Here is a 13,926-nt window from a genome sequence, read left to right as displayed (position 1 = left end):
ACTTGAAGGGTCATCAAGAGGTAACCCAGGCCATCTTCTACCTCTGTGAAAGCTTAACTTAATTGTAACCACTACTGAGAGAAGTGTGCCTAACCTGCCCTTTAAAAGACTCCCATGACAGGTAACTCTTTACCACCCCCAGAGCATGGTGCCTCTCTCCTTACTACGAGAAATCTCTCTGATTTTTTTTTTTTTTTAACCAAGTTTTGTGTTTCATGTGTTTTCTTTTTGGAATACACAAAGATTTAGAAGTCCTGTTTTATTACTCACCGTGCTATAAAGACAAAGCAGTGGATCTAATGGACCTCTACACTTGGGAAAACCATAAAGCATGGCTTAATGGAGGACTCTGGAAAGGGTTAACTGGACTAGATCACTGCACATGCTTGTCCAGTTTAATATTCAGCTAATCCATTGGCTGTTATTTCTGGAGAAATCCTGAAATGCCTTCATAATATCATTATCATTGATGGACGGCTATTTCTTTAAAATGTGTTTGCTTAAACTTTTCAGTCAGGACAGAATTAATTTCTCCTCCTTTGCCACTTCCTTTCATGCCTTCCCTGAGCCTCCACACCTCCCTCCTCCAGCCCCAAGAGCCCTTCAGGTGGAAGATTTCCTCGGAGATAGTTAAAGAGCGCTACTTAAGCCGTGTTCTTCTCAGCCTCCTTTCTCCTGCTGGGTCGTGAATACACAGGCCAGGCCAGCTACCCAGACATCAAAGCAGCTCTCACATAGACAGAGAATACCAAGGTAATACTTGTGATACAGAAAAGCAAGAAATTAAATTGGATGGGATTATACAGTAAAAGGCACCTCCTAAGCAAATGTTGGAAGCTTTCCAGAAGCCATTCTATGTTCTTTAAAGACTCCGTGCTCTAACACATTCCCATCAGGGAAGGCAGGTGTTGAGGAGATAAAATCATACAGCCCTTACACAAAAAATTAGATCTCCAAACACAGAGGAGGTAAGTTTTCCAGGTTCTCTGGATTCTTTCTTTTCTTTTTTTATTTCCTTTCTTCTTTTCTTTGCCTGATTTCCTTTGCTCTTTTGTTTCCCTTCTTCTTGAACAAACGTGAAAATACAAAAAGAATTTTTCACTAAACTTATCAACTGTCTGTGGCTATCTTTGGCTGAAACCATGCACAGAGGTAGTTCTGGAGTCCCAGATTAGGTTATTTTGCTATTTTGTTTCCCATTAACCACCTGAGATTTTAGGGAAGAATGCTTGCAATAAGGAGAGGGTGCAATTTCTCATCGTTTTGGAAATGTTAGCAGTCCACATTGTATTTATTTTATTTTGCAATTGATTGCATTATATCATATACCTCTAGTCTCCCCCTGAAAAGAGACTTTTAGAGGTAAGACATAACTTGTGGGAATCCTCTACTGAATTAGTCATTCTAGCCATCCTCTCAGAGTCAACAGAAAGAAATAGGCACCTCCAGCATGTAATTCATCACATCTTTAAGCAGACACCTTAGGCTGGTCATGAATTGCCCTGCAAAGGCAGAAAAGAGTGCATATGACTGGCTCAGATATTTAAGTAATGTAATGCTACGTAATGTAAGATATGTAAGCTACGTAATGTAAGTTAGTGAGATGGAATGAGGCAGATGAATAAATATCTTGTAAAATGCAGTTTAGCGGTGGTGACAGGGGCCTTTACCAAGAGGGACACACAGTAAAGCTGTCTGTTGTGAATGGGTCGTATCGTTACAATCCTTTCAAAAATATACACCTTGTTTTAGCTTAGGAATTTCCCATCTCCCGCTATTCAGGAATATAGTTTTCCTTGATCATTTATCTCTTGGTCACTCCTTTCTGAACCACCAATTGCCTAAACATGACACCAAGTCTGGTGGGGTTTGCTTCCAGTTCTGCTCTGGCCTAGATGGAGCCCAGCTGTTTCTCTTCCACTGGCCACTGCACACCCATAAAAACGTACTCATTTTGTCCTTTTGTTTTCTGTAGAAAACTATGTCAGTGCTAAGTGAAAAGAGGAGGGATGGAAAGGATCATAACTTATAGAATCATAGAATCATAGAATCGTTCAGGTTGGAAAGGACCTTTAAGATCATCGAGTCCAACTGTTAACCCAGCACGGCCAAGTCCACCACTAAACCATGTCCTCAAGCACCACATCTACCCGGCTTTTGAATACCTCCAGGGATGGGGACTCAACCACTGCTCTGGGCAGCCTGTGCCAGTGCCTGACCACCCTTTCGGTGAAGAAGTTTTTCCTAATATCCAACCTAAACCTCCCCTGGTGCAACTTGAGGCCATTTCCTCTCGTCCTATCACCTGTTACTGGGGAGAAGAGGCCGACCCCCACCTCACTACAGCCTCCTTTCAGGCAGTTGTAGAGAGCAATAAGGTCTCCCCTCAGCCTCCTCTTCTCCAAACTAAACAACCCCAGCTCCCTCAGCGGCTCCTCATCAGACTTGTGCTCCAGACCCTTCACCAGCTTCGTTGCCCTTCTCTGGCCACGCTCCAGCACCTCCATGTCCTTCTTGTAGTGAGGGGCCCAACACTGAACACAGGATTCGAGGTGCGGCCTCACCAGTGCCGAGTACAGGGGCACTATCACCGCCCTGGTCCTGCTGGCCACACTATTCCTGATACAAGCCAGGATGCCATTGGCCCTCTTGGCCACCTGGGCACACTGCTGGCTCATGTTCAGCTGGCTGTCGACCAGCACCCCCAGGTCCTTTTCTGCCAGGACTAGGTAGAAATCAATATCACATTGTTCTTACTGATCTTTGTTTCTTGGAGATATATCAGAAAAGGAATTATCCATGTAAATTTTACCTCCCTTCTTGAATATCTTTTACCTACTGTTAGTACAGCTGTAAGCACAGGAAAAGTCCCTAACTTTCCCAACTTCCTCTCTAGGCTTTACTTTGTGGGTTTGAGAGCAATTTTGGGTTTTCTCCATTTCAGTGTTTCCTGTGGATGCTTGATCAGTTTTTGCCTGCACAAGAGTTTCTGATTTTGCTGTAATTTTAAATAGGTGCTAGATAATTTGTATTAACTGAATCATTCCACAGATCTGCTCAGATCACCTGCACAAAGAGGGAGAACTGCTTGTGTTTTCATTGGGCAGGACTTGCAGCAGCGATTTTTAACAGCAGTTGACTGGGTATGTTTTGATACCAGGATGAATCCCATACAGCTGATAATTTGTTTCCAAGTGGTGCCTATTTTTGGTTAAATTCTGTAAAGAGTTTAATCTAGTGGTTTCCAGGCTTCTTTGACCAAAGGAACTCTGATATCTGGGTGCATAATGGCAAGTTGGTAATGTTAAGGACTAAGTCTTTTTAAGGATGTAGATTATTTATTTACCTGTGACATGTACTGCTCTGGGGGCTATAGCTGGAACAGGCCAAACCAAAGAAACCCCACATTCACACTGGAATGTGACCATGTCTGAAAAGAGAAACTGTAGAGGTGTAGAAATGCCTAGAGATAAGGAGTTCAGCCATAGCACAAAAAAAAAAAAGGGGGGGGGGGGAATGGCATTATGGAAAGCCCTGAGCTACTTTCAGGGGACAAAGAGGATAATTCTCTGAAGTTAACTTTACCCTGGTGATGTTCATTTACTTAGGCTCCTCCTAGTCAATGGAAAAAGAAAGTTCTGTAAAGGACATTAGTTTAGCTGTTCTGCCTATAGAGGCACTTTGACCACCAGCTAGTTTGGCTTCACTAAACAGAAATTAATCCTTGAGAATATCCCCCAGAGTGTATCACAGATCGGTATAGAGTAAAATTCATACAATGCTGGGACAGAAGATCTGAAAAGATCCTTTCATTCTTCCTTCCTCTCAAAGCAACATTGCTGAGATTTAGAGCAAGCTAAATGCTAGAGCAAGTCATATGTGAAATTGGCTGCTGTTTTCAGCGTGACAGAGAACTTCCCCAGAACTCATTGTTCAGCCCATGAAGCTGCAAATTTATGTTTAAAAATGTATATACACAAGAGGTGTTTTTTTCTCTGTGCGTGGTTTCATTTCCCCTCTGAACAACAATTTAAAGATCATTTTTACTTATAAAATAAGTCAGCATTCCAAGGAATATTTCCAGGTGTTCTTAAAGGCACCGTTTTTACAAAGACTGTTTTCACGGACTTGGTCTACACTGAGGGCAAACATGCTATTAAACATCGGTAGTGCTCAAGGTGAACACTCTGTCCTTGTCCTTCGCACACCAGCCATGGATCCGGTCCTTCAAAATCCTGGAGGACCAGGAAGGAGGAACGTATCACAAAGTGCACCTCTCTCAGTGCGGTAACAGCCATGGCTGAAGTCTCATGCAAGGAGAACTAAATACCTAGGGGAGGAAGAAGAAAAAACAACAAACCCCCCACTTCATAACCTTAATGCTAATCCTATGTATTTCTCAGTCTGTATGCACTTCTTATAAAGAATTCATTATTAATAACGAAAGAACCTGACGAATCATTTGTCTTTATTTTTCCATGTGCCTAGGCTGTACATTGCATATCGCTGCCCGACTGATTAACATGGATAATGCAAGCAGTGCGAAGGAATTCATTCTTCTGGGCCTCTCAGAGAATCAAAGGGTGCAAAAAATATATTTTGTGATGTTTCTCTTCTTCTATATGCTTATTGTAGCAGGAAATCTGCTCATTGTTATCACTGTAATTAGCAGTCAACGTCTGAACTCTCCCATGTATTTCTTCCTCTGCTACTTGTCCTTTGTAGATGTCTGTTACTCTTCTGTCACAGCTCCCAAAATGATTGCCGACTTCCTTGTTGAAGCTAAAACCATCTCCTTTGTCGGTTGCATGGCACAGCTGTTTGGGGTGCATTTCTTTGGCTGCACAGAGATCTTCATCCTCACAGTGATGGCCTACGATCGCTACATTGCCATCTGCAGACCTCTCCACTACACCACCCTCATGACCAGGCGTGTGTGTGGCCGGATGGTGATCGGCTCGTGGGTAGGAGGCTTCATCCACTCCATAGTGCAGACTCTTCTAACCACTCAGCTCCCCTTCTGTGGCCCTAAAAAAATTGACCACTACTTCTGTGATGTCCACCCCCTACTACAACTGGCCTGTACCGACACCTACGCTGTGGGCATCATTGTTGTTGCCAACAGCGGAATGATAACTCTGAGCTGTTTCTTCATCCTGGTCATGTCCTACGTTGCCATCCTGGTTTCCTTGAGAAGTCAAACATCCGAAGGGCGTCACAAGGCCCTCTCCACCTGTGGGTCCCACATCACTGTGGTGATTCTGTTCTTCGGGCCATGCACATTCATCTACATACGTCCGTCCAGCAATCTGTCGGAGGACAAGAGCGTGGCGGTGTTTTACACTGTCGTCACACCCATGCTGAACCCACTCATCTACACGCTAAGAAATGAGGAGGTGAAGAATGCCATGAGAAAACTGTGGAGTAGAAAAGTGGGAAGTTAATTGCCTTTCAAAGAAAAGCTTGCTGTTAGCTCCCGTTGTAATTAGGAAGACACTGAAAGTTCATCTTTCCACTTGAAAGGTGTTGTGAACTCTGTGACAAGCAGGCATTCCCTTTCTATTCTCTTGTCCACTAGTGCAGGCCCAGGCCGGGGGCTCCTGAGCACTAACTGAAACACCAGTGTTTAAATAAATACTACCAAAAATACTCAAAATGTTGTCCAGGTAGAGCATCCCGTTAGTCAGGTATAAACTTTCAGACAAACTCCATCTGCTCTGTAATTCATTCAGCTGGGAAAGAGAGCACTATGGTCACCTGCTGCTGGAAACAGTCATACCAAGGCTCCTTTCTGCTTGCAGTAAATGCCTTTTTACGAGAACCACATTGTGGTATCTTGAATCCATGGGTTAACAATTAAAAACCTGATATTAGGTGCTAGTTGGGTTGTTTGCTGATAGAGGTAACGGGAGGGGAAGCTTCTCCACTTCCCCTGCCAGTGCAACAAATCCTTTCTGCAGTGTTCGAAGTCAGGTTGGACGGGGCTTTGAGCAACCTGATCTAGTGAAAGACGTCCCTGCCCGCAGCAGAGGGGTTTGGATTAGATGATCTTCAAAGATTCCTCCCAACCCAAACCGTTCTATAATTCTATCTACTTCACCTATCACTGATGCCATCCTTCCAGCCATCCCCTCTATCCTTCAGCTCTGACTCAGGTTTTTTATGTTAATGTTTAGATTAATACAGAATCATAGATCTAATGAAAGACACCTTGCTGATTGTAAGAAATGAAGGAGTCACCAAAGAAGGCATTTGGAGGCACAATTTCATGTGTCAATGCTAAAAAAAAGAATTGTTTAGGAACTATTCCAGTATGCAAGACAACTCCTAGCCCAACAGAGCGCATTTACACACCCACACAAGGGAAGCAGCATGTTTTCCACGGGAACAGCCGGTACACCTACTATTGCAGGAAGGAAGCGAAGAAACACGAGGATGAAAGACCAAACCAGTTCAGTGCCAGTCAAAGCTGTCACATAAGCTATAGCAGCTCGGGGTCTCCACCTGAGGAGCCAGAATGAGACAAGAGACCCTAGCCCCTACTTTGCCAGCAGAAAACCACCAAATCAGCTGAGTGAGGAAGGAAAAGACCTGGCTGGTGCCATCCAAAAGTAATTAAAGCACTTTTATTTCTTCATTTACATTCCCTATAAACACTTGCACCTGTGTTACACCTTAACGTGACTTAAGTAGGATTCAAGGTTATAAGGTGTTCCCAGCCCAAGCTAGGGCTTATAGCTTCATACATATATATATGTATATATATATAAAATAGATTTTGTTTAATGCTTTGGGGGTAGACACTAGTTTTTTTCTGGAGGTCTCACTTCTGGGTACTGCTGGGCAAATATTCAACCATAGCTTATGGAAGGTGTCACTGGAAACGACATTAGGCTCCTCTATGCTCCGGTAAGAATTCTTATAATAACTTAATACTTGGGCTAAAGAATTGCTTCTGTGTTTTGCATTGTCTCAGTAAAAATACCTGGTAAGCAGTGAAGACTAACCACAAACCTTTCTAAATTTTGAAGTAATTTCCTGGTTTACTTCTTGTTTCAAATTTGTACAGCAGCTGTCTAAGTGATAATAATCTATAGCACAGTTGTGATATTTTTTTGTGCTGTCAACATGCAATGGTAAGAACAAGCTAATAAGAAATAAGAACGCATATGAGAAATATTAGCTTAGGATAGAAAGCAGAATTTATATAAATGTACTGCGTAAGAGACACCTTTACTTCAAGAATGTTTGATTGCAAAGGTAAGGTGAATATAAATCTTGCAAATGGCCAGGTGTAATGTTTATTTGAACCAGAAATGCTTCCTGAAGAAATACACGTCCAATAGTAAATAAAGTCTATTTATCTGGACAGCATTAAAAAGCCAGCCACCACACAAACAAGCAAGCAAGCAAACCCATGCACACGTAACAGTCTAGGTGACCACATTCCAGTATCTCTCTCCAGAGACTACCCTAATAGCTACCCAATTTTTAGCTCCTTGTCCACTGATGATTTCTGACAGAACTTCATATGCCTCTGAGATCTCATTACTCCTGATAGTCTTGTGCTTCTGCTGTGTGCTTTACTTTAAACATTTCTGCTGCAATTCCCCCCTCTTGTGAGAGATAATTGTTCTTGTAGACGCTCTTGGAAGTTGTTTTTTGCAGAATGAGAAATGCAGATAAGAGAGTCAGGCTGTTCTTTTCAGAATTGGCAGAAATATGGACTGCTTTCACAATGTCTAAGCAGCAACTTGCAGCTGAGACATTCTGATGAAACCACCTGAAGGGGTTGGAGGAGGTCATCAAAGGAGCAATAGCAAAGAGACTGGCAAATACGAACTGTGTAAGTTTTCTGATATTGTTCCTTTGTTTTGTTCAAGCATGACTCAAATCCTGCCTTTGAAAATAGGCACTTCTGGTGGGCGACTTTTGTGAGGTCCATTTTAAGAATTAGAAAAAAAATTACAGATTTTTCAGCCTTTATTTTAGTTGGTGCCTTATTTGCTTTTTTCCCCCCGTTATACGCTGTTTCCCGAAAGACCTGTTAAAAGGATGTTGTCAGTGTTAGAGAGGACTCAGGAGCTGATGACAGCACTTCTTATGTGCTCAGTCTTACATTGTCCGAGCTGGACATGTCAGGCAACAGTGGTCACGACACACACTCTTTGGTCTTCCCCACACTGCTTTCCCTTGGCTCATGGAGGGGCATGGAGATAGGGATGGAGATGCTGAAGAGCCTTTCCTCTGCTGCCCTAGTTGGGGAGTAGCCAGGAGGTGAGGCAGAGAGCTCAGGAGAAAGAACTGAGTGTCCTGTGGTTGTCAAACAGAATTCAGACCCCAAAGGGCGTGCTGAGATCACAGACAAGGCTATTACACATTGCCACCTCCGTCTTCACGTATAAATTGAACACTAGTGATACTTGTGCACTGCATGGGAATGCCGCAAAGGTGACTTCATGGGTGTTTGTGAGCAAAGGAGGGTCACCAGCGGTGCATTCATTCCCCCGGTGTCACTACAGGTGTATTTATGAGGTGTTCCACACTAAGTCCGGGACCTGCGTGAGGTATACAAACCCCTGCTGATGCACCATTAATGCAAATTAGCTCCAGATTAGTTCATTCATCTACTGTAAGAAAGGCGGTCCAAGAAAACACTGGCCAGCTCATTCTGTGACTGAACTTATTCAGATCTATCACAGTCAGAGAGATAATAAAGAGTGGTTCTGTTGCAATCCTTTAGAGGACTGAAAAGGAAAATACAATCGATGCTTGCACAAGGACCTTCCTCAGGCCATGATCAAAGTATTGAGTCTTGAATTATAGCTGCACTGTCTCTTTTGGTCAACTTTTCTTTCCAAATCAACATTATAGGGTAAAAGTGGGTCTTGGGGGGACCTGGTCTTCTTTTTTAAAAGAGGCAAAGGTGAGAACTAGGATTCTTGAGAGTATTATTTCTGCCACCCTCCTCAAATAAATAATCTGAGCTTGTTATTATGTACGTCAATAATATATTCTGATTTGGGTATCACCTGTTATTCCTTGAGGGAAGCATTGACTTTAAATGGAAACTGTCCCAAAAAGACAGCAAATGAAATATGCTTAATATTTAACATACCAGTGGTCAGTAAGTATGTGTACTGGTAATGCTGTATCTTGGGTATTTGTCTAGGCTTCTCCCGGCATTAGGAGAAACAACCAAGTATTTTGAGAGGTCATTCTTTCCTACTAACTCCTAAAAGCTTTGGAGAGTAGCATCTTCTTACATTTCTGCACAAAGAAGTGATGGTGGAACCCAGTTTCCAAGAGTAAACAAACCTTTCAGTAGGGCACAGCATTGGCAGCATTTATCTAACATATTTTGATGTGCTAACGTGAGGTGTCTACAACTGAGCAAGCTGCTGAGGAAAGTCAGCAGCCTTTGGGCGGACGGGACTCATTTCATGGTAAAATAGGACCATGAGAGAAGCAGGAGGTTATATTAGGTCTCTGCATGACAGGGAGAGATGGCAGATTGTACTGAAACACCAGCGAATAAATAAACAAACAGAAATATGTAAATATTAAAAATGTTTTCCAGGGAGAGCATCCTATTAGCTAGAGCGTGAGCTTTCAGTCAGACAACCTGCAGCTTCTCTGTAGCCTGTTCAGCTGGGAAATGGTGGCCCAAGGTGTCTGCAAAATTGATCGTTGCCTGCTGCTGGAAGCAGTCATACCACTGGTGTTCCCTTTCTGCTTGGGGTAAATGCCTTGTTATGAATACTACATTGTCCATCAGCTGAATCCATCAGTTAGCTATTAAAAAGCTGGTACTAGGTGCGAGTTTGGTCATTTGTTGATGCCGATAACAGGAGGGAAATCTTCTCTCCTTCCCCTGCCAGCGCAATTCCCAGTATTAATAATTACCATTATTGCACCTCAATGTCAGTACCATGATGCAAAAGCTCACCAGGCTAAGAGCTAAAAGCTTTCCTACAATGGTAAGTCTGACTGTTCCCATTTCCATGTATTTGGTACTTTCTGGTGAACGTGCTATCTATCTACTTCAGTTTTGTTCTCCCTCCTCCTCCTGGTTCCTCAAACATTCACAATCGAAGCTGTCCAGTGACAGCAAATGTAAAACACGCAAATTAATGCCCAGGTCCAAAAAACCCTCCCGTACTATAAACCTAAAATGATGGCTATTCTTGCTTGGATCAATTTCATTTAAAGGAGCCTGGCTGGCTAACACCTTTCCGAGTCCTTGAGCTTATCTCATAGGTGACCTTTATAATCTATCCGGGCAGCAATCCAAGCGCAGTTAAAGACCACAGACACTGACTGATCCACAGCCCAGTGGAATTACCAGGATAGTTTTCATAGCTTTAGTTAGACACTGGATGAAGTTTCATGTTTTAGCCAGTACTCTGGAGCTATTACACTAGTATTATCTAAGGGATAGGTATCTCAGTAGAAATAAGAGAATTAAGTATTTCTCCATAGTGAAATACAACCAAGTTCCTAGCTGAACACAGAAAACATTCCTCATCTTCTTAATAAGAACATTATTGTTTGATTGACATTTTCCTCAGCCATTTCCAGCATGGAAATGTAGAAATGCCCTTGGAATCTCATGACTCTGGGCAATGCTCTGCTACTGCAAATTGACTGACTGTAGTCAAGGCATGAATTTTCTCAAAACTTCTATTGGCACTAATATTTTGGGAAGGCAAGCAGAGGAATGGGATGTCCTTAAAATAGTTGACAACTCATTCATTTGCCTCAAGGTAATTGGTGACACAGAGAGATGAAATACAGCAAAAAGTCCTTGTTACTTTACGATGGTAGTAAAATTAGAAGTAAAACATCATTACTCAAAGAATTTTTATAATTTCTTCATATTTCCAGACAGAATAGGAAGAGAAAGAGGCAGCAATGACTGACAGAAGAGGAAGGTTTACCTTCCCTGCTGTTAGGGCGTAAAAACAGGTGTGTAGTCACCAAGATTTCCTTTCTAGATGTCCAGGTTCTTCCTCACTGGAAGAGGCTGCTCCTTTCACCTCCTGAAGATGTAGCAGAAACGGCCATAAAATTCAGTAATCACATTTCTTCTTTTTCTAGATTGTATGCTTTCAGAGACCAGTTTCCATCTTTAAAGTTCATGCTATGTGTTTGGTTTACCTTGGCCAGCTGCTGGACACTCACCCAGCCCCTCTCTCACTCACCCTCCTCAACAGGACAGGGGGTGAAAATGAGATAAAAAGGCTTGTGGGTTGAGATAAAGACAGGGGGATCTCTTATCGATTAACATCACAGGCAGAACAATCAGTTCAAGCTGATTTGAACTTGAGCCATAGCTCTCAGTGGCATATCACCGCTGATACCTTTGGTCTGCCCAGACCTTCCTTTGTCTTGGGGCATGAACATCCGTATTAGTTTATCTTTATATCTCATCCTGATGAGGCACTGATCCAGTCTATCCTTGGGTGACTGCAGTTTCCCACCAATGCTACCTGTCCTAGCTCTGCAGCTTCTCTGATCTCTAGCAACGTTTCCTGGTGCCCGACACTGTCTCAATGTGGGGACAGGTAGGACAACCCTACATTCATGTTTTTATTACTAGAGACTTGCTTTTTTCACACAAAGGGCTTCTGAGTGCTTAGAAGTGCGTGGTATCCTATCCTCTCTTTATCAACCTTCAGGGCTCCACGCACAGAAGGTCATTGAGCAAATTGGCGTGCTGTTGCACACCAAGGGACCCAGCCATCAAAACTGTTTAATAAGGCCCTTGGGTAGCTGCTTGGAATTTGATAATGACACAGTTCTCACAGGTCCAACTCCACTAGCGGAAAACTCTCTTTTGCCTGAGTTTCATACCCAGTATGTTACAGGAGTATTTATACATTGTGCTGGGATGGGATGACTTTAGGGAGAAGGAAGATGTGGGAATCACAGAGGTAAGTTCAGAAAGCTGTGGAGGTGTTGCCTCATTGGATCTTTCTGTCAAAATGGTAGACGGAAAATGGGACATGGATACCATCACAGTAAAATTTGCCTGTAACCTGTCAAGAAAAGAAAAATCCCTTGAAAACCTGCTGAAACAAATTTCTATGCAACAAGAAACTTAAACAAGAGCAAGGATAAGGCAATTACAAGCAGGAGGAAGAAGAGTGGAACAATGCCCTGACCTGTTGGATGAATAACTTGAAACAGATTTGGAGTGAATGATTTAAAATGTTTTCAGACAACAAATGCTGTGGAGTTCAGACTTGAAAGTTCATGTTGTATCAACATTTAGTAACTGGGTACAGTAGTAACCATCTTTTCCTCTCCTTTGCTTATGTTCTTCGTATCAGCTGTGGCATATTAAAGTACACGTGTGTGGTTGTGTTTGTTTATGTGAAAGGCAGAAAGAAATGCTTGGTAATTCGTTGAAAATATACAGAAAAATTTAATTATTACTGTGACATTTTGGTCATTTGGATCCTTCAAGGCAGCTTCATTTAATGTTGATTGCATCGTAGACATCTAGCATGGGGCAGGTATCTGCTCTCCACTTATACTCAAGGACAGATGTACTGTCTTCTATGGTATAAGTCATCTCACCGTAGTGTAATGATCTAAACAAGGTAAACCGAGTCATGCCTTTAAGGCGTTTATTCCTCTTCATTGACTATGTTACGCTCAAACTGTGATGCCTATTGTGTCGGTCTCTGTCTAGTGCAATATCAGGGATGGCTATCGACAGTTCACCCTCTCTGCAGCTCTGCTAGCTCTGGAAGACTACCGAGCCCTTGGGAGAGGCAGAGAGGAACAAGTGGGATCATTTCTAAACTAGGGCTGTGATTTGCAGATATATATATTCTGAATTATGCATGAAGCAAACCTGTTTGATGGGAAAGAAAAACAGTCTTTGAGAACTACCAGAAAGTGGTAGAGAATAGAGCAGGACCTGAGGAAAGTGCTCAGGTATTAGCAAAAGGCAAGAGGCACATAGGAAAAACAGACACTGCTTTCTTAGTAGTAATCTCCTGCTTGCTGACTTAGAAACTCTTAGGCAGAAATGAGCAGCTGAACAATTTCCTGGTGTGATTGTAAATGAAAATGAGCATTCCTCTGCTGGTCACATTTTAACCTCCACAAGGTAGTGAGTGCATTTGTCTACTTTAAAAATTACTCTGGGCAACAAAGAAGTAGAGAAACTGTACAGGGTTTTGCAGCTTCTGCTATGTTAGAAAACACAATTTCTTCAGGAGAGCATGTTCTGTTAACAGCAGGCCTAAGAGAGCACTCAAGCTACTGAACAGCTGCTAGCTCAACAGAGAGGAATACCAGTGAAGAACCTCCCAGACCCAGTTTCTGTGCATGTATTTCTAGTTTCAGAGTGGAAAAGCTAACTGGAGAGCCTTTTTGTCAATTTAGAGGAATGCAATTAGGAGTAGAACACGGAACAGCTCGTGGTTGAGCCATATATCGTAGACACGATGCTTGAGCACGGCTAGCATTCGCTTCCATCATGGCACTTTAAAATCCCAGGAGGTAAAAAGACAGTGTAGCATTTTTCCAGCATTTGTGGCTCTTGTCCTGTGAGAGTAGGATGTGATTCCTCCCTGACAGAACGGGAGCACAGACTTTGTCACACCAACTACAGTGCAGAAAAATAGTGGCCGGAGTGAGTTCAGGGGTGAGGGTCAGTGTGGAGGGGCCAGAAACCTGAAAAGGGAGTGTGAAGGCAGGAGAAGGGAGGCAGACAGTGCTCTTTGCAAACACTGCTCACCATAATTTATGATGTGACACTCTGCTTTCTGTAGCAGGCAGACGAAGAGCAGTAAATGCATCCTGCTCTCATCATCCATGAACCTTGGAGCTGTAGCACATCCCCTTCTCCTCCTGGTCAGCCCATGACTTCACCCCCACACCTGTGCTTTGGGAGCCTGAGCTGAAGTG

General features: G+C 42.9%; 1 protein-coding gene across 1 annotated transcript; it reads left to right on the top strand.

Moving 5' to 3' along the window:
- Positions 1 to 4,523: 4,523 nt before the first annotated feature.
- Positions 4,524 to 5,444, top strand: LOC309593156 (olfactory receptor 4S2-like; the record flags this gene model as incomplete). The annotated part of the gene is made up of 1 exon (XM_082317311.1): positions 4,524 to 5,444. One exon carries the CDS (start codon positions 4,524 to 4,526, stop codon positions 5,442 to 5,444), a length of 921 nt encoding a protein of 306 aa, XP_082173437.1.
- Positions 5,445 to 13,926: the final 8,482 nt, after the last annotated feature.

This window comes from Platalea leucorodia, assembly GCF_965183815.1.
Source record: "Platalea leucorodia genome assembly, chromosome: 7".
Classification (NCBI taxonomy): domain Eukaryota; kingdom Metazoa; phylum Chordata; class Aves; order Pelecaniformes; family Threskiornithidae; genus Platalea; species Platalea leucorodia.
This window is presented reverse-complemented; position numbering and strand designations above follow the sequence as displayed.